Source organism: Penicillium citrinum (assembly GCF_028827155.1).
Source record: "Penicillium citrinum strain IBT 23319 chromosome Unknown utg000002l:1.0-3833315.0:1.0-3834789.0, whole genome shotgun sequence".
Classification (NCBI taxonomy): Eukaryota; Fungi; Ascomycota; class Eurotiomycetes; order Eurotiales; family Aspergillaceae; genus Penicillium; species Penicillium citrinum.
In genome coordinates, this window is record NW_026622687.1 from 1,971,359 (window position 1) to 1,988,760 (window position 17,402).

At 44.9% G+C, this 17,402-nt stretch overlaps 8 protein-coding genes across 8 annotated transcripts; 4 read left to right on the forward strand and 4 right to left on the reverse strand.

Moving 5' to 3' along the window:
* Positions 1-98: 98 nt before the first annotated feature.
* Positions 99-1,117, reverse strand: N7469_002560 (uncharacterized protein; the record flags this gene model as incomplete). The annotated part of the gene is made up of 2 exons (XM_056641480.1): positions 99-938; positions 1,046-1,117. The coding sequence occupies 2 exons, from the start codon at positions 1,115-1,117 to the stop codon at positions 99-101; spliced, it is 912 nt and encodes a 303-aa protein (XP_056503974.1).
* Positions 1,118-3,155: 2,038 nt separating this feature from the next.
* Positions 3,156-4,567, forward strand: N7469_002561 (amidohydrolase family protein; the record flags this gene model as incomplete). The annotated part of the gene is made up of 4 exons (XM_056641481.1): positions 3,156-3,566; positions 3,627-3,715; positions 3,775-4,230; positions 4,291-4,567. The coding sequence occupies 4 exons, from the start codon at positions 3,156-3,158 to the stop codon at positions 4,565-4,567; spliced, it is 1,233 nt and encodes a 410-aa protein (XP_056503975.1).
* Positions 4,568-5,002: 435 nt separating this feature from the next.
* On the reverse strand, positions 5,003-6,727 carry N7469_002562 (tannase; the record flags this gene model as incomplete). Its single annotated transcript, XM_056641482.1, has 1 exon — positions 5,003-6,727. The coding sequence occupies one exon, from the start codon at positions 6,725-6,727 to the stop codon at positions 5,003-5,005; it is 1,725 nt and encodes a 574-aa protein (XP_056503976.1).
* A 1,063-nt stretch (positions 6,728-7,790) lies between these two features.
* On the forward strand, positions 7,791-10,310 carry N7469_002563 (acetyl/propionyl/methylcrotonyl-CoA carboxylase subunit alpha; the record flags this gene model as incomplete). Its single annotated transcript, XM_056641483.1, has 5 exons — positions 7,791-7,942; positions 7,998-8,196; positions 8,269-8,366; positions 8,417-10,040; positions 10,254-10,310. The coding sequence occupies 5 exons, from the start codon at positions 7,791-7,793 to the stop codon at positions 10,308-10,310; spliced, it is 2,130 nt and encodes a 709-aa protein (XP_056503977.1).
* A 718-nt stretch (positions 10,311-11,028) lies between these two features.
* On the reverse strand, positions 11,029-11,634 carry N7469_002564 (uncharacterized protein; the record flags this gene model as incomplete). Its single annotated transcript, XM_056641484.1, has 1 exon — positions 11,029-11,634. The coding sequence occupies one exon, from the start codon at positions 11,632-11,634 to the stop codon at positions 11,029-11,031; it is 606 nt and encodes a 201-aa protein (XP_056503978.1).
* A 430-nt stretch (positions 11,635-12,064) lies between these two features.
* On the reverse strand, positions 12,065-14,021 carry N7469_002565 (MFS general substrate transporter; the record flags this gene model as incomplete). The annotated part of the gene is made up of 8 exons (XM_056641485.1): positions 12,065-12,157; positions 12,218-12,543; positions 12,602-12,644; positions 12,704-12,881; positions 12,940-13,253; positions 13,312-13,317; positions 13,374-13,655; positions 13,731-14,021. The coding sequence occupies 8 exons, from the start codon at positions 14,019-14,021 to the stop codon at positions 12,065-12,067; spliced, it is 1,533 nt and encodes a 510-aa protein (XP_056503979.1).
* A 664-nt stretch (positions 14,022-14,685) lies between these two features.
* N7469_002566 (glycoside hydrolase family 88/105 protein) lies at positions 14,686-15,913 on the forward strand (the record flags this gene model as incomplete). The annotated part of the gene is made up of 2 exons (XM_056641486.1): positions 14,686-15,160; positions 15,216-15,913. The coding sequence occupies 2 exons, from the start codon at positions 14,686-14,688 to the stop codon at positions 15,911-15,913; spliced, it is 1,173 nt and encodes a 390-aa protein (XP_056503980.1).
* Positions 15,914-16,289: 376 nt separating this feature from the next.
* On the forward strand, positions 16,290-17,090 carry N7469_002567 (class I SAM-dependent methyltransferase; the record flags this gene model as incomplete). The annotated part of the gene is made up of 1 exon (XM_056641487.1): positions 16,290-17,090. One exon carries the CDS (start codon positions 16,290-16,292, stop codon positions 17,088-17,090), a length of 801 nt encoding a protein of 266 aa, XP_056503981.1.
* Between the last annotated feature and the right edge of the window lie 312 nt (positions 17,091-17,402).

The window sequence follows — 17,402 nt, forward strand, 5'->3', positions numbered from 1 at the left end:
CATTGAATTCATTAACTTTCGTAAAATATAATCGTCCCTTCACGTATACAAGGAACATAGATGGTATATTGAAATTCGACCATCCCAACAGGACCAAATTACTTCTTCTGTCGCGTAGATCTGCGCGTAGGTGCACTCGTCGTACTGACCAAATTGTCCTCACCATCTCCCTTCTTCGCCGTAACTCTTTTCGATCGAGTCCGCGTCGAATCAATCTCCGAATTCTTAATCTCATCAGCTGGAACCTCCGCCTTACGTTTCCGTCCTCGTTTCGCCGGAGTCGAAGTTGGCGCGGGCTTCGGTGACTGTCCAAGTTCCGGCGTCGTATTCGAAGCATCACCAGCATCCGCAGTATCCGTCATACTATTATCCATAGAGACAATATCAGACATTTGCTCCGAACTATCGAGTCGTCGCTCATCATCATCATCATCACACGGGAAATCATCATCAGCAAAAGAAACCTCGACAGCGACGTTTTCGCCCTCCCCTTGCTCCTCTGCCTCGTCCTCTCTCATCTTCCTCTTTCGTAATCGCGACTTGTTGAGCGCAGGTTGCGCAGATTTGAAAATTTCCCGCCAGTCCTTTAACAGTGCAACTTTATCACCAATCGGTTCATAAAAGATCGCAACATCCTGATTGATATCTAGAGCGGGTGTTTTCCAAACCACACCCTGGAAAGAGGAGATATCGGGGTCCATCGAAGATTTCGGTCGAGTCACGCGGTTTGCGTGTGTTTGTGAGTTGGTCTGCGCCTGCGCCAGCGCTCGACGAGCCTTTTTCGTGGGTGGCGGGTTCGGAATGGATTGTTTTACGGATGGGTCGTCATCGTAGTAATCGTCTGAATAATATTCCCAATCACTGAAGTAATCTTCCACGTCGATGGCAGGGTCTTCATATAAGGCTGCTTCGTAATATGAGGATTGCGCCAGTTCGTCCTGAAGCAAAGGCTGAGTTAGTACTTTATCTTTGTTTCTCACTCGCTTTCTTATTTTCCCTGTGTATTCTTTTCTTTGTCAATTTCAGGGCAGTAGAATTCACTCACGACAAAATCAGGCACAAGGTCCTCATAGAGATATTCTTCCTCCCATTCGTAATATTCCTCGTCGTCGGACATGATTCGGGCTTTTCAAGGAGTGGGCGTGATAGATGTACACTAGACAAGAGGCAAATATTTGGGAAGTGAATGAAAAGTGGCCGAGCCCAATAACTTCCAACACACGTCGAGCAATGTACGCAAAAGCAAAGAAGTCTGGAGATGTGACGAAAGTAACGAAGATCCCGGCTGATCTTTTGCGCGCTACCTTCGCGTTGCTCATGTAAGCCTTGGCATATTTAGTCTCCACAATTTTTGTATACTCCAAGTAATTTTTATCTTTCTTTCAATTCTGTCATTGCAAATTTATTTATATCATTTTCTACTATATTGTTATGATCAGGTGAATTATCATCGATTTCTCAATTCAGATGTTGATTTACCCTCATGCCCTGAAGGTAATCTGAAAATTTCTTTTGTTGGGTGGGTCATCCAGGGATTCAAGATGGCTGTTCCAGGGATGAGATTTGCCATCTTCTACATATATAATACATAATACGAGTATAGTAGCCTATTCAAACAGGAATTTGTATGCCTGATATCAGCGATATACTTCTGATTTATTAACTTTTAAAACTATGGAAGACCAATACTATCGTTCTTTCTTTCTTAAGTAGTTCGACTACTTGTTGAGGTTTTAACTTGTCGATATCATATTCGTAAATTTGTTACTGCATAGTCCCATAAATTGTTGAATCTCTCTCTCTTCTTTATTTTGCAAAACTGTGTCACTTATTCAAAGAAAAATCATCTTTTTGCCGACAGACCAACTAGGTATCTATGTAGTTGGTCTGTCGACCTTAATCATATAATCTTACTTCAGGTAATTAAAGTTGGAAGTGAGATTATTTGATTTCTTTCTAATGGGAGCCGATGTCAAGTGCAATTATGTTCACACGTTCTTTGATCTAGAAATATCTGAATGACTGCACAAGCTGATGGGCCCCGGATCAGTATAACGGTTGTGTTCATGGAAGATGCATCAGTTGAAGTGACAGGGAAATAGCCTGAGAATGAAAGAGAATATTAACAGATAATTTCCGGGTGGAATTGGGAAGCTTCTTGGTAGTTATATCCATACAAACACCAAGAATCTTTCAAATATTGATAGGAAAATACCTGGGGGGAGGAAGATACCTGGGGGGGACTGACCCCTGAAGTACTCTGACATATTATTTGATGGCCTAGGTTATGGACGGACATCTGCATACCTACTCTAGTGTAAAAAAGTCGAGCCATTTGGCAGTTCCCTTTGGTAGCAGCAACCACAACGTGACGAATACGGTAGCACTTATCGTTGATCGATTCAAAGCCGCAGACCTAAAGCACCAGAAGTAAACCACTTATATTGCAGGGCCGGCAGCATTGCTAAAACTAGAACTTACCTGCTCTGCCGTCCAACCAGCTGCATTGCTACGCGCAAAAATATGCACTCAGTATCTTCCAATAATTTCCATGTCATCAACCCTGTGTGCTTCGAAACAGTCCTCCGCCTTGACTTCCATCAAGCAAAGGTCTGGCTTTCAACAAAGTAGAAATCCTCTCATCGCCCGCGTGTGTCTGAACTTCGGAGTCCGGTCTCATATTGCCTTGTAAATCCTGTGACCCATCAATGAGCTGATTCCAGACACATAGATTCCCAAAGACGTAATTACGGTGAATTTGCATTTCCAATCCAGGGTTCATCTTTCAGTTGTTCCAGCGAGTCCTTCTGTAGCGGTTAGGTGAATATCAATATGTAAGCTGGATGCATGTGCCGATACCTATCGGCCTTGAATTCTTTTGTCACAATCGAGATAGCCTTCAATGTTGAAATGCGGCTATATTATCGACTGGAAGGCTTGCAGGGCCTTCTTGTATCCGTTTTAAGGCATTTGGCTCTGTGCAACATCGGATGGATCGATGCAAAGACGCGGGGCTTGCATGACTGAAGCGAACTTCAGGGAGGCTTTGCACCTCACCCTGCTATCACGTAATGCAGATGCCTGACCGCTTCATTAGAAGAATTGCATTTTATTTCAATTTCTTCTCACGCCACCCAACTGTGTCCTCATTCCAAATGCCAGCAACACTGATCAGTAACGTGCGAATTTTTGACGGCGTATCCGTTATATCTGAGTCGGGCCATGTTCTGATCGAGTCGAGTCTGATTTCTAAAGTCTCTTTGCGAGACTCTTTGTCTGTCTCAGAAAACTGTATTGTGATAGATGGGACAGGTTGTACTTTACTTCCTGGTCTTATTGACGCCCACACACATGTCTATCGGGATGTTGAGCTTTTGGAAACTTCTATCAAATACGGAGTAACTACGGTGTTGGACTTACACAATGAACCGGAGTGGTTCAAGGAAATTAGTGACTTGACTCGTCAGCGAAATGACATCTCCGATGTAAAGTCTTGTGGATTTGGCGCAACGATCAAAGACGGCTGGCCTGCTGCAATTGTCAAATTGGTATCTCAAGAGCCAAATGTCTGTTTTCCTTGAGTGTTTCTCGTGGTACTTGTCTGCTTTCCGACTTACAATTCTTAGGTTGAGGAGAGAATTTCCAGGTGGCCGAACCTCACCGACAAGAATTCAATTCAGGAATTTATTGCCCGTAATCGAGCAGCTGGTGCTAGGTATGTTTTCTCACGTCTCAAGACAGGGTTTTTGTCCCGATATTGATATATGATTTTAGCTTCACTAAACTCATGCAAGAGGATGGCCACACTTTGAGTCTACCCTTCCCAACCAGGCCCGTGCCAACTCCATCCGTGGATCTCCAGAGAGAAATCGTGAATACGTCTCACGAATTCGGAATGTTGACAGTTGCACATGCATTGACAAATCACTCGACACTCTCAGTCCTAAAAGCTGGAGTCGATGGACTAGCCCACGCATCAATTGAACCGATAAATGAGGAGATAATCCAGGCTTTCAAGAAGAATAATGCATTCCTCATCCCTACACTGGCAGTACATGCTTCTTGTAGTGGCGAAGAGCAGGAATCTCGTGAGAAGTTCTCCGCCCATTTGGAGGGTACGGCGAAAGAGCATCTTTTAGGATGTCTTCGTATTACGCGAAAAGAATTCTCCATCAAGAGCGTATATGAACAGGTTTACACACTAAAGGATGCTGGGATTGATATTCTCTGGTAAGGATCACCTGTCGACCTACGTTGAATATTACAAAAGACTTAGTATTTGCAATGCAGTGGAACTGATACGTCGGGTGAGCTTGTTGGTACTCGAGCTGGGGCTTCAGTTCATCATGAATTATGGATGTATGTCAATCGATGCCGCTTCACGCCTGAAGAAGCACTTCAATCGGCGACATCAAAGATTGCTGGCCGATTCAAACTATCTGATCGAGGTAAGATTGAGGAGGGTCGGCTGGCAGATTTGTTACTGGTTTCTGGGAATCCAGTACAATCCATCGATACTATCGCTGATATTCGCGGTGTTTGGAGAAATGGGGAGATGTTAGCATGAGTACAACAAGCGATAGATAGCTAGGAGATCTATATTTGGATTTTGTTCAGTTCTAGTTAATCATGCCTCCTGGGCATTGAGCGGCTCATGAAACGATTTTTCAGAGCCCGGCTCATATAAATTGCCCGATCTAGCTCGCCATTTCCTGCAATTTATTGATGGAGTCACTGTCGCCTAGATCGGGTCTCGAGTTCGTGGAGTCTCCGAGAGGGACAAAATTTGAGTTACGGCAAAGTTAAGACCAAAGTGTAATAGAGTAGAGCGAAGTGGTCAAGCATCACCGAAAGAAAAGGCTATGGAGGAATTGGCTACTGGGTCTACGGGTACCCGGCATGTGCTTAAAGGCCAAGGCCACCGCCATTTGATTCGTTCATAATAACAGTCCTGAAGGCCTTTGGCTTGAGCTTCAACATTTTGCACTGATCTAATCATTGCTCAGTAAAGAGGTAGATTATATGCGTCAAAGTTATAGGTCCAAGTTTCAAAGGAAGTTTGGTCAAAGGCACACTCCATTCTGGTGCCATTGTTGTGCCACATGGGGCGTGATGGCCATGGACAAAGCTGCTGATGTTCCCCAAAATTATCCCCTTGAAGGATAACAGCATCCAGATTCTCAGGCTTGATACCGTTTTCGACCCATCGAATCAGAGTTTTCAAAGTTGTTCTCGGAAAAGAACCATTCGGCTGGGTATTACTCGGCGCACAATGCCCTGCACCGGGGACAAGATATAATCGATTCCAGTCATTTATAGCTTCCATACTATCCTCGAATGATAGATGCGGATACATAACCTGACGAACGGCTTCGTGGTAATGAACTGAGGAACCGGCTGGTATCGCCGGATCGGATTCTCCATGGAAGTGAATGATCTTTCCTCCAGCCGATTCGAATGGGGTCAGATCGGGCCAAGTCGTTTGAAGAACACTTTCGTAGCGTTGCCAGCCTGTTCTCATCCAATCGATTAGTTCATCATATGTGGCATTGTCTGCCGTAGAGCTAGTTCCATCTTCTTTGAGCTCGAGGAATTTCGAGACCCACTGAGTACCAAGCGAATTGATGGTCGGCTTCCAATACTGATTTTTTGCATCATATTGAGCTGTAGCAGAATCAAATCCAGCGCTGAGTTGAGGCCATATATAAGCACGCTTGCCATCAAGGCTGTGTAATCCTTTGAAGATAGTTCGCGCTACCATAGCGGTCTCTGGAGAAACTTTGCCGGATTGCAATGGTGTACCTTTTTCCAGGTCTGTCGAACATTCAAATTGCTTTCCGATGGTCCAATCAAAATCGAAATGAATCATGCACAAATCTGTTCGACTAACTACACCATCTATCCGTCCATCGAGTGAATCACAAGCCTCGATAATGAGATCAGTGATCTTATTCATCTCACATGGTGATGGGAAATGACCAAGTTTTCTCTTGACTGCCGCTCCAAAGATAAGATTTACCTGCTGTTGCGCCAATCGAATAGCCGGTGCACCGATGACAGCCCCGTCCCATTCATCGGGGTATCGTTGGACTTGACTAAACGCTTCGCGACCACCTTCTGAACAACCTTGAAAATAAGAAAACAGTTTTGCTCGGGGAGACATTCTGTAGAAGTTTCTTGTAAATGCTTTACCGATGGTACTCATTTCATAATGAGCTTTATAGCCATGCATGTATAAAGTTTCATGATCGATGGTGCCGTTGGCAAGCAAAATAACTTCATCGACAGTCCGATTAAAGCCACCAAATCCACCGTCCGTTTGACCTGTTACCGCACCGTAAATGAGGCCACCAGGGAGGTGTTCCTCGTGGTGATTTATAGAATAACCACCTCCCCCAGTGGACAACCAGCGGTTTTTAAATGATCCCGGAGCGGGAAGCCAGAATTCCAGCAAAACCCGATCACCGCGAATTCCATTATGAGAATAGGCGAGGGTGATGTTGCAGTAATTGAGACCTTGAGCATCGGGCCAGAAGACCTGGTTTTCGGTCGAAAAATTATAGACAGCCTGGGCAGTGATTGAAGAATTATCAAACGTAAGTCCCACAATATTTACGTCCGAAAGAGTTCTCTCCGCGTGAGATACAGTACAGACATTTTCGAGGCTAATACCCAGGACAGTACCAAGGCCATAACCAACGACAAGCAACGTTGATAAGAGATTCATGAGAGAAAAAATGGAGATCAATATATCTTGGACTCAAACGTCACAGTAAGCCTATTTCTTTTGAAGACAGTGCATGACAATTTGCTGAATTATCATTAAATAGTATTGCCCAATGTTCCCCACAAAGAAGCCCCATGTGGAGGCAGTTGGCGTTGCCCCATCAAGCTCTCTTTCTCCATTCTACGTAAATCAATACAGGTGAGTTGGGCAACTAATTAATCCGTCAATCTCCCGAAAGTGAAGAAATCTTTTAGCGGAATTGCGTGTGATGTCCATCAGTGTCTTCACGAATGAGATAGTTTTCCGCCAAATTTAGGATTCAAAATCCGAAGACACAGAAAATACCAGAATTTGAGTAATCTAAATGAAAGGGGATATTGAGAGGGATAACGGTATTGACCAAAAATGAACTTGTCCAACATCATGTTACATAAAATTTCGTTTATAGAGCCGTTCACAGTTAAGGAAATTTGCACCATGATGATAATGAAATCATCGACCCGATGTAGCTTGCTCTAAATGCATAAATGCTGTTGTGTGGGAGTGCTATCGGATCTGCCGACATCTAAAAAGAGCCAACTACATGCCTATGTAGTATAAAGATGCATGGAGGCTTTATGCCAATCTCTTATCATATCGAATGTAGAATAAACCAAGACACGAGAAAGCAGAATGTAAATGTTCTACTCAGCTCTGATTCCCCATCTGAGTCACTCTCGCCGGCTTTGAAAGAGTATATACTTTTGACGACTATCACCAGCCCTCCTTATACTACTCATTTAGCCCTAACTCCCTGAGTGCAAAGGATGTTGTATATGTGAAACCCAAAAAGGCAGGCGGTACGCTTATGTCACCTCGGCTTCCCCCGCATCTCGCTTTGCGTCGGCTCAAGCAGCTCTCGTAGAAAGACCGCCCTTCTTCTTTTTCCAACCTCCTTCTTACATTCACTTCATGTCGACTATGAATTCTCTTTGATTGAACCGGGTGTGGTGCTTGAAAATACACCATCAACTTCAGTTAACCTGCATTAATCCCTCCTCTTACTTTCCTTTGACGCCCCGCCATGACACTCTCGTCCCTTCTCCGCATTACTCCCCGCGTGGCCCCGGCTGCCGCCCGCAGAACCATAAGGGCCGCATCCTCAGTCTCAAGTGTGTCGCATAAAACGAATTCACTCGACTCAATTTTGATTGCGAACAGGGGTGAAATTGCGCTGTAAGGAAATTCTTCTTTCCATTATTTAGAGACTGCTCCAGCTAATCGTTACTAGACGAGTCGGACGCACAGCAAAAGAGCATGGCATTCGTGTGACCACTCTCTATACAGATCCCGATTCCCGAGCCCAACATGCCCTAAGTTCCCCATTTGCATTTAACTTGGGCTCCGTTTCTGCATACCTTGATGGTGATCGAATCATTGAGATCGCCCAACGGGAAGGTTGCAGGGGTATACACCCTGGATATGGCTTTGTGAGTTTTACTGTTGATCTCATTCATCTTGGCGATAATGCGATCTATTTGCTTATTGTACCCATTATTTAGTTGAGCGAGAACTCGGAGTTTGCCAAGAAATGTACAGATGCCGGTATTGTATTCATAGGACCACCATGGAAAGCAATTGAGGATATGGGCGACAAGAGGTATGCTCCAAGGTTTCCGTGTCGAGAAGGCTAAGTTTAACCTTTCACAGTCGCTCAAAAGAAATCATGCTTGCGGCCGGTGTACCTTGTGTGCCTGGTTACCATGGAACCAATCAAGACCCCCAATTCCTCGAAGCGGAAGCCGATAAGATCAAGTATCCTGTGCTCATCAAAGCTATCAAAGGTGGTGGCGGAAAGGGCATGCGTATTGCCAGCTCCAAAGCCGAATTCCAAGCTCAGCTCGAGTCGGCGAAATCTGAAGCTCGTAATTCATTCGGTGACGATCATGTCCTTGTGGAGAAGTACATCACAACTCCTCGGCACATTGAGGTCCAGGTATTCGCCGACAAGCATGGAAACTCAGTTGCCTTGGGCGAGCGGGACTGCAGCATCCAGCGAAGACACCAAAAGATCCTGGAGGAGTCTCCAGCACCTCACCTTCCAGAGGCCACTCGCCAAGACCTCTGGGCAAAGGCTCGTTCTGCTGCCCTCGCCGTAGGCTATGAGGGTGCTGGTACAGTTGAGTTCATCTTCGACAACGATACTGGAGAGTTTTACTTCATGGAAATGAATACTCGACTACAAGTTGAGCATCCTGTGACTGAAATGGTTACTGGCCAAGATCTGGTCCATTGGCAGATCATGGTCGCAGAGGGAGCAACCCTTCCTTTGACACAAGAGCAAGTTGAGGAACAGATTGCTCGGAGTGGCCACGGCATCGAGGCACGTATCTACGCAGAAAACCCCGAGCAAGGCTTCATTCCAGACTCTGGTCGTCTCATTCACGTTCGAACTCCCGTAGCGAGCGAGGACATTCGAATCGACGCGGGATTTGTGGAAGGCGACGATGTCTCTGCACACTATGACCCCATGATCTCAAAATTGATTGTCCGCGGTGAGACTCGAGAGGAGGCTCTCCGTAAGTTGGCTGCTGCTTTAGAGGAGTATGAGGTCGCAGGTCCAGTCACAAACATTGAGTTCCTGAAGACAATCTGCCGAAGCCCTGATTTCATTGCTGGCGAGGTGGAGACTGGCTACATTGAGAAGCATCGAGAAGAGCTTTTCCCCGAGAAGAAGATTGATGAAGAGGTGCTTGCTCAGGCAGCACTTGCCTGTCTACACCGTGACTCGTATTTGGCATCGCAAGCTTCGAGTGGACTTGCGGGAAGCGCGGTTGGGTTTGCTCCAAGCTACCAAGAGCGCCAATTACCCTTTACAGTATCGAAGGGACCAAATGCCGAGGGTCACACCTTCAATGTGCGCGTGAAGCAGACGTCTGACCGCATCTTCAATATTCAAGTGGGTGACAAAACCTTTGAACAAGTTGAGAGTCGCATGGATCCCAGCACTCATATTGTCACCTCCTTTTTCCCTCATACTCGTCTGGATACAACTGTCGTTCAAGACGAGGATACTGTTATCGCATTCCAGAAGGGAACACAATATCGCCTCTCAATACCAAGAGCCAAGTGGATGGAAAAGGCACTCGGAATGAAGGATGTCGCTAACAGCGTTCTGGCACCTATGCCTTGTAAAATTCTACGGGTGGATGTGCAGGCCGGAGATATTGTTGACAAAGATCAACCACTAGTGGTGATTGAAAGTATGAAAATGGAGACAGTCATTCGCAGTCCACAACAAGGAAAGATTGCGCGGGTCGTGCACAAACAAGGTGTAAGTCATTTCCCCCTGCCTCTCGCTTTGTATCACATTTTGAGGTGTCTTGTGACACTCTGGTCTGTTTTGGAATCGGATCTATTCTCCTCTCTCGACTGGCCAGCCTTGGTCGCCTGCGAGCTAATCGAGTTTGGCCATTTCCTCCTTTTTTGCAATCCTCGATATCGCATTCAATTTATCTTCAAATTTTTGACTAATCATGGCCTATAGGATCAATGTAAGAGTGGCACACCTCTCGTCGAATTCGCTGAGGCAGAAGAGGAATAAGTGACTCATTGTCTCAATTGGATTTTCTTGTTTACCTTGTGCAGGCTTCGGAGTTCTGGTTGAATTGTCACATTTGGTACATCTACTACAATATATCCATTTTAGATGAATCCATATCCAACGGTGGATTGTAGTATTTCGGTCATGTTAAACTTGTACAAGCAGAACTAGTAATTTCCCTGAGATGATACCAAAAGATGGGACTGATCGTGGGGTATTCATCATCCCTTAAGAGAATTTTTAATAAAGCCTCGGGGTTCCCATCGCCACTTTGCCTCTCTTCTATTGTTGGATATATCGAGACTGCCCAGTCGGTGATGTTAGGCGTCCAAAGGTCGAAGCAGAGGAGCAAGCGCAAAAATTGATCGAAAAATTCCATAAAGGGAACCCCGGTCTCGACCAGTACATCTTCTTACTCATTATTTCTATATAGGCGACTACAGGTGTATCAACATCTTCTCCTCAAATCCAGACTTCCAAAAACCACAACCCATTACGCCAACTCAGTAATCGAAGCCATAACCGAAGTCCTCACAAAACACAAAAAAGTCGATAGCCTAGTAACATCCGCCGGATTCACAGAGAACTTCGACTCATTAAACTACCGCTTCGATCGAATGCAGAAACCCTGAGGCGTAAACGTGAACGGAACATACCTTTTCGCAACGGGCGTGGCAAAACAACTAATGGAAAGTCAAGATGAAGAAGCCTGCTCCTGTTATTCATCGACTGTAAGCAAGCTGACATTTTTGAGTATTTTGCCCCAGATTATCAAAATTATCAAGCTGACACCGGAGACACCGATACCGAACCAGAATGTTGCTTTATAGCTTTTCTCTAAACCTTTATATTTGACCACCGCCGACTGAATAATTTCCGTTGACCCAAGGACTAAGGTCACACGAAGCTGCAGAGCAGAGTTTAACACGCCCCCTGCAAGCCCTTGCTGCGAAGAAGGAACCACTGTCGTAATATAGACTGTCATCAAGGTAGTAGACAGGTCGATGCCAATAGTACTGAGAACAGAAGAAGGGAAGATCCTTGCCCAGTAGCTTCCTACACTAGGAGGAATGTGAGCGAGTAGGAGTTGCGATCCAACGGCTGCTAATCCAGATATAATTATAAGAACATGCCCGGAGACGAGACGTAAGATGTACCCTTCAATGACGCTGACGATAAGTCCAACAACGTCAATGGGTATGTACCACACGACGACCTGAAGTGACGAAGCCGACAAGACGGTTTGGAAGTAGAGTGAACCATTGACGGAGAAAATACCCCAGGTACTGTAAAGTAACAGAAGGGCAATGAGCAAAGGTGTCATAAATTTCACTGAAAAGAGTGATGGAGCGGTAAAAGTGGATTCGAAACAACATTCCGTTCGACATACCACGTTACGACAAGGAACATAATTCCAAGGGCGAAGATTACCGGGATATATGGCGTTTTCCATCTACTAAATCTATACTAGGACAAATTAGTCTCTAGCTGTCGCCTGCGATGTTAGAGTAACTGAGCTACAGAGCTTTCAAAATATGGTAGTATCCGCAGAACCACGAAAGATACACAATAGAACAATTTGACTGTAAACGTATAGATAATACTAAGTATAGGAGCATTATCAACTATATTTCAACTTGACATTTCTGGTATTGGAACGTTCAAGATTCCGGACTACTAAAATGTGACTGTTTTATGAACTTGCGAAATGCCCAAGGTAGAACACAACCTGAATGCCTGTCATTAAGTCTCTTTCAATATCTATATCGAAAGCTCAAATTTTCCTTATCGGTCAAATCGTCAAAGGCATTATCCAAGTTAGCTTCAGATGCTCTCCAATCCTCTTCCTATTGTGTGAGATCAGCATTTGAGGTCAGTCTTAACCATGGGTTATTTTGCGACATTACCTGTAAAAGATCTCTCTTGATATTCTCGCGTCTCAAATGCCATCGGAGTATACAGAGAAGAATTATAATGCAGCCATAACAGCCCATATGAACCGAAAAGCATGTAAAATATCGCGGTGCATCATTGGTTTGGAATACTTGGGGTCCAATCATATTTCCCACTGCCCAGGCGAGGAACAAAGACGCGGTACTGACGGACTTTTTAGTCTGGCCTGCGACATTTCTCGAAAGTAAGGACATGAGAAGTACAGTAGTACCCCAAAAGGATAAAGTACTCCAATATGCTATTAACAGGCCCACTTTGGTGGAGCTGGAAATAGGGACGGCTTTTTAACATCAGTCTTTCCTGATCTTCGTTTCAACTGAAATTCACTAGAAACTCACCCATCAAAGCGGCAGTTCCAGCAATATTCGGCATTAAGAAAGCCTATTATGAAATTAGCATTCTTCTTCAAACTCAGATACACGGCTTTTGGGATAGCTGACAAATTGAAACAAAATAGTTTGATTATAGTGGCGAGATAGCCATGCCGCACTTAGAAGTACCACGCATTGAACAGCGCCATTAACCATCGAAAGCAATTCCGTTTCGAGCTCAGTAAATCCAAAATTCTTAATTAGAATTGTAGAAAAGGATCCCAAGCCACCGGTAGGAATCTGAATACTATTATTGATCGTGATTAGAGTAATACCAGTATAACAATTTCTTTGGGCAGACTTACACTATCTGAATCAAGATGTAGAGCCAGACCTGAAGATCCTTTAAAGCCTCATAGACATGTTGCTTCTTGAATTTACGATTTTGAATACCGGTTTGGTTAGCGCGAACACGCTCGATGATAAGTACTCGATCCGTTTCCGAGTAACATTTCGCTCGCATGGGGCTGTCAGGCATCCACCAGAGAACGAATACGGACCAGAGACAAGTAACACATCCGAGAAGAACAAATAGAAATTGCCAGGATTTCAGGACAGGGGAATGGACATGACTCATTCCATATGCGAAAAGGCCTCCAACGATCCCTTGGACTCCATTCTGAAGTAGGTATGTTAATCTTTTGGGTCATTGATGCTAAAAAGGAAACAAGACCTACCATTCCCTGTAAGACATTAGTTCCCCCTCACCTAGTGGCTTTGTCTACTAGGGAGTACTCACATACCAATAGGCCACTATATGGGCCTGCTCTTCTCGTTTATACCACATAGAAGAAAGTAGCAAGAAGGTTGGCTGAGAAACAGCCTCAAAGACTCCGAGTAAAACCCTCAGTGCACAAAGTATCGCAAAATTGAATCCGAAAACATTCATGGTCAAGGTCAAACCCCACAAGAAGATATTTGCAGCGAGGTATTTTGCAATTGGAAGTTTTTGGACGAGGATATTAGTCGGGTACTCGGCGAACAGAATACCGAAGTAGATAACCGTGTGGAGCCAAGAATACTGTGCCAAATCAGTTTCATGGCCGAGATTCACCAAGGCATAGATTCAAGGTCAACTTGGGGAATAAAAACTTACGTCTTGGCCAACGAGATGGGCATCCTCCTGAATACCCATGATAGCCGCGAAGCTGATCGCATTCTTATCCAAAGATTGCAGAAAGTATGTACCAACCATTACAATCAACACACGCTTGTCAATCAATCTTCGTAAACGCTTGCTCGTCGCCTCGTCTATTTCGATAGAGTCAGCTGCAACAACATATCGTCGTAGCTCTTCATCAACTGCCGTGTGTTTATTTGGATAAGAATCTGGGTCCGGGGATCCAAGCCGTTCAACATGTTGCTCAGTTGGCTTTGGTCCACTCATCGTGTCTGCGAAATCGAAATGAGAATCCTTTGATGTATGATATATCCACTTACCCCACACCGGCAATTGCAATTTATACCTTCTTCAATATCCCCAGATTATCTAGTACCGAGTACCGATCAATTTGCGGGGTGGAGACAATTCCTTTACCCCAGCGTTGTTAAACTTAGTTCGAAGATATTCCATCTCGCTGAGCCAAACATATTATCTCGGATAGAATAACGAGAAAATCGTTTACACTGAAGCTATCTTAGTATATACTTAGTACAAAGAATTGCTTCGGATGTATCCGATCAATACTAAATTAGGTTTTCCGTACTCTTGGGCCATGCTTCGGATAAGTAAGTTATGTTCTCGCGCGGTTGGACATTTTGCATCGTGTAAGATAAGTGGTGGAAAATCGCCATGGCTTTAATCCTGTGCGCCACATCAACAGGGTCTGACTCAAAGGATAGGTAATTTTGGTGAGGGGTCCATTGTTGACAATGGTGGTCTTCGGATAACTTCCAGAGACTTGGTTTTTATTTGATGGAAGCTGCTGTATCTCCTAGACTGTAATACTGGATGCATTTCCGGAGACGACATACAAATACGGAGACCCGGCAGTAATTTGCTATACTCTCGAACGTCAAGCACTTCAGCCCTCGTTCAAACTTGTGTGAATATGTCGAACGATGTCTTGTCCGTGTTCCTTGCCAAGGATGGCGTAGTGAATACACCTTTCGAGGTGAAAACGCCACTCGCCGAGATGAGCTTATCCGATACCAAGTCCTTGGCGCTCAAGCTTGTCGATAGCCTGGTTCATTTGAAAGATGACTCCGGTGAATTTCGTGTGCCTCTTCCGACTGGGGGCTTTAAGGTCGATTCCAAATCATGGAATAATTGGGAGTGGACACAAGGAGTTGGTTTGTACGGAATGTGGATGCTATATGAAGTTACTGGGGACGAAACTGTTCTTGGCCACATTCAAGAGTGGTTTGACAAGCAATTTGCAAAAGGCACGCCTACTAAAAATGTGAATAGCATGGCACCCATGCTCACATTGGCGTATCTTTACGAGCAAACTGGAAATATCCAATATCGACCATATCTTGATTCTTGGGCAGAATTTATCATGGATGGGATCCCACGCACGGAGGGTGAGTGTATTTCGAATTAGCATTGTTGAATAAACTTAACTGAATTTTGATACAGAAGGTGGAATCCAACATATTACCTTCCGCCAAGTAAATGAAGGTCAACTTTGGGATGATACCCTCATGATGAGTGTTCTACCCCTTGCCAAAATCGGGGTCCTACTTCATCGTCCCGCTTATGTGGAAGAGGCTAAGCGGCAGTTCCTACTGCATATAAAGTATCTTACAGACACGCGAACTGGTTTGTGGTATCATGGATGGACATTTCTGGAAAGGCATAACTTTGCCGAAGCACTCTGGGGCAGAGGCAACTCGTGGGTTACAGTTGCAATTCCCGAGTTTCTTTCGCTTCTGCAACTATCCACCGACGATCATATAAGGGTGTTCCTTTGTTCAGCGCTTGAGCAGCAGGTTCTCGCTTTGAAGAAGTTTCAAAATGAAAACGGACTCTGGCATACGCTTATTGACGATCCGAGTTCTTACTTGGAGGTGTCGGCATCAGCAGGGTTTGCATTTGGTATTTTGAAAAGTATCCGCATGGGATATATTTCAAAGGGATTCAAACCTATTGGACAGAAGGCTCTTGAAGCTGTGATAAATAATGTCAACGAAAAAGGTGTTGTCCAGAACGTTAGTTTTGGAACACCCATGGGGCCAACCAAGGAATTCTATAAGGCTATCAAGCTGACGGCAATGCCCTATGGACAAGCTATGACATTGCTGTGTGTTGTTGAGAGGATCAGGGCTTTCTTATAGAAGAAACTACTTAAAAACACAAACTCGCAAGCTCATCGTCCTATAGCTAAATATATGAACCCATCTATGATACTATCTATGCCTGGTCAAAGAATACTTGCACGATGAATGGACGGAAAGTCGCTGAAGCAGTGGATGAGAGGTATTTGGAGGTTAATTACCCCCAACAGGAATGCATATAAATTGTCTAGAAAGGGTATACGTGAGAATGAATATCGAGCAAATGTTTGCCGATTCAGCATCAAAATCTCAACTCCGTCCAGCTCAACTCCGTTGGATCCGTCAACTCCGTGACTAAAATCAGACCCACATCCCACCTACCGTCTGATTACAACCTGACTTTAACAATCAACACCTTGAACACTATCAATTTAATATGTCGAAAGTCTACACTACAGATCACTCAGCCTCAGTGATTCAAACACACGGATGGCGCACCCTCGCCAACTCCGCAGCCTACGTCATACCATGTATCCGACCAGACCTGCAGATCCTCGACGTTGGCTGTGGTCCAGGAAGCATTACAATTGACCTTGCGAAGCATGCACCTCAAGGCCATGTCATTGGCATTGAATACGTCCCAGATCCGCTAGATGGAGCTCGAAAGCTTGCTGCTTCAGAGAGTGTCTCTAACGTCACTTTCCAAGTTGGTGATATCCATAATATCCCATTCCCAGACGACACATTCGACCTCGTTCATGCACATCAGGTTCTACAGCACATCGCTGATCCTGTCCGAGCCTTCCAAGAGATGCGTCGCGTGGTGAAGAAAGGCGGTGTTGTAGCAGTGCGTGAGTCTGCATCGCTAACTTGGTACCCCGAATCCGAAGGTATCGCCGCTTGGAAAGAGCTTTCGGAGCGAATGGGCCGCGCGAAAGGAGGCAATCCGCATCCGGGAAGAATGATACATGTTTGGGCACATGAGGCAGGCTTTTCGCGTGAGCAGATCAAGAAGAGTACGGGTTCTTGGTGCTTCAGCAATCAGCAAGAGCGTGAGTATTGGGGTGGGTCGATGGAGCAACGAGTACAGTCGTCTGGATTTGCGACAACAGCAATTGAGGAAGGCTTCTCGAGTCAGGGAGAGCTTGATAATATAGCAGCTGGATGGAGGGCATTTGTTCAAGATGACAATGCTTGGTTTGGACTATTGCATGGTGAAGTCCTCTGCTGGAAGTAACTGCAATTTTCTGGTATCTAGGATCTCATATCAACCATCTCACTGCCTAGCACTAAGATCCATGGCCTTTGGTCATTAAAGCTAGATTACAGCCACATTTAGTGATGATTCCAGCCTACTTCAGCTTAATCAGACATCGTTGTTGCACATAAAACTCCATAGAAGATAAGTTATGCGGGCTGCGATGGTATAAATCCCTGGTATGGCTTCCATACGGTCCACTCATCTCTCGAATGTAAAAAAAACTCCCATTCGGATGCCAACCAAAGACGAAGGCCTTTCATTGATTATTTGCATCATGAAGGGTGCAAA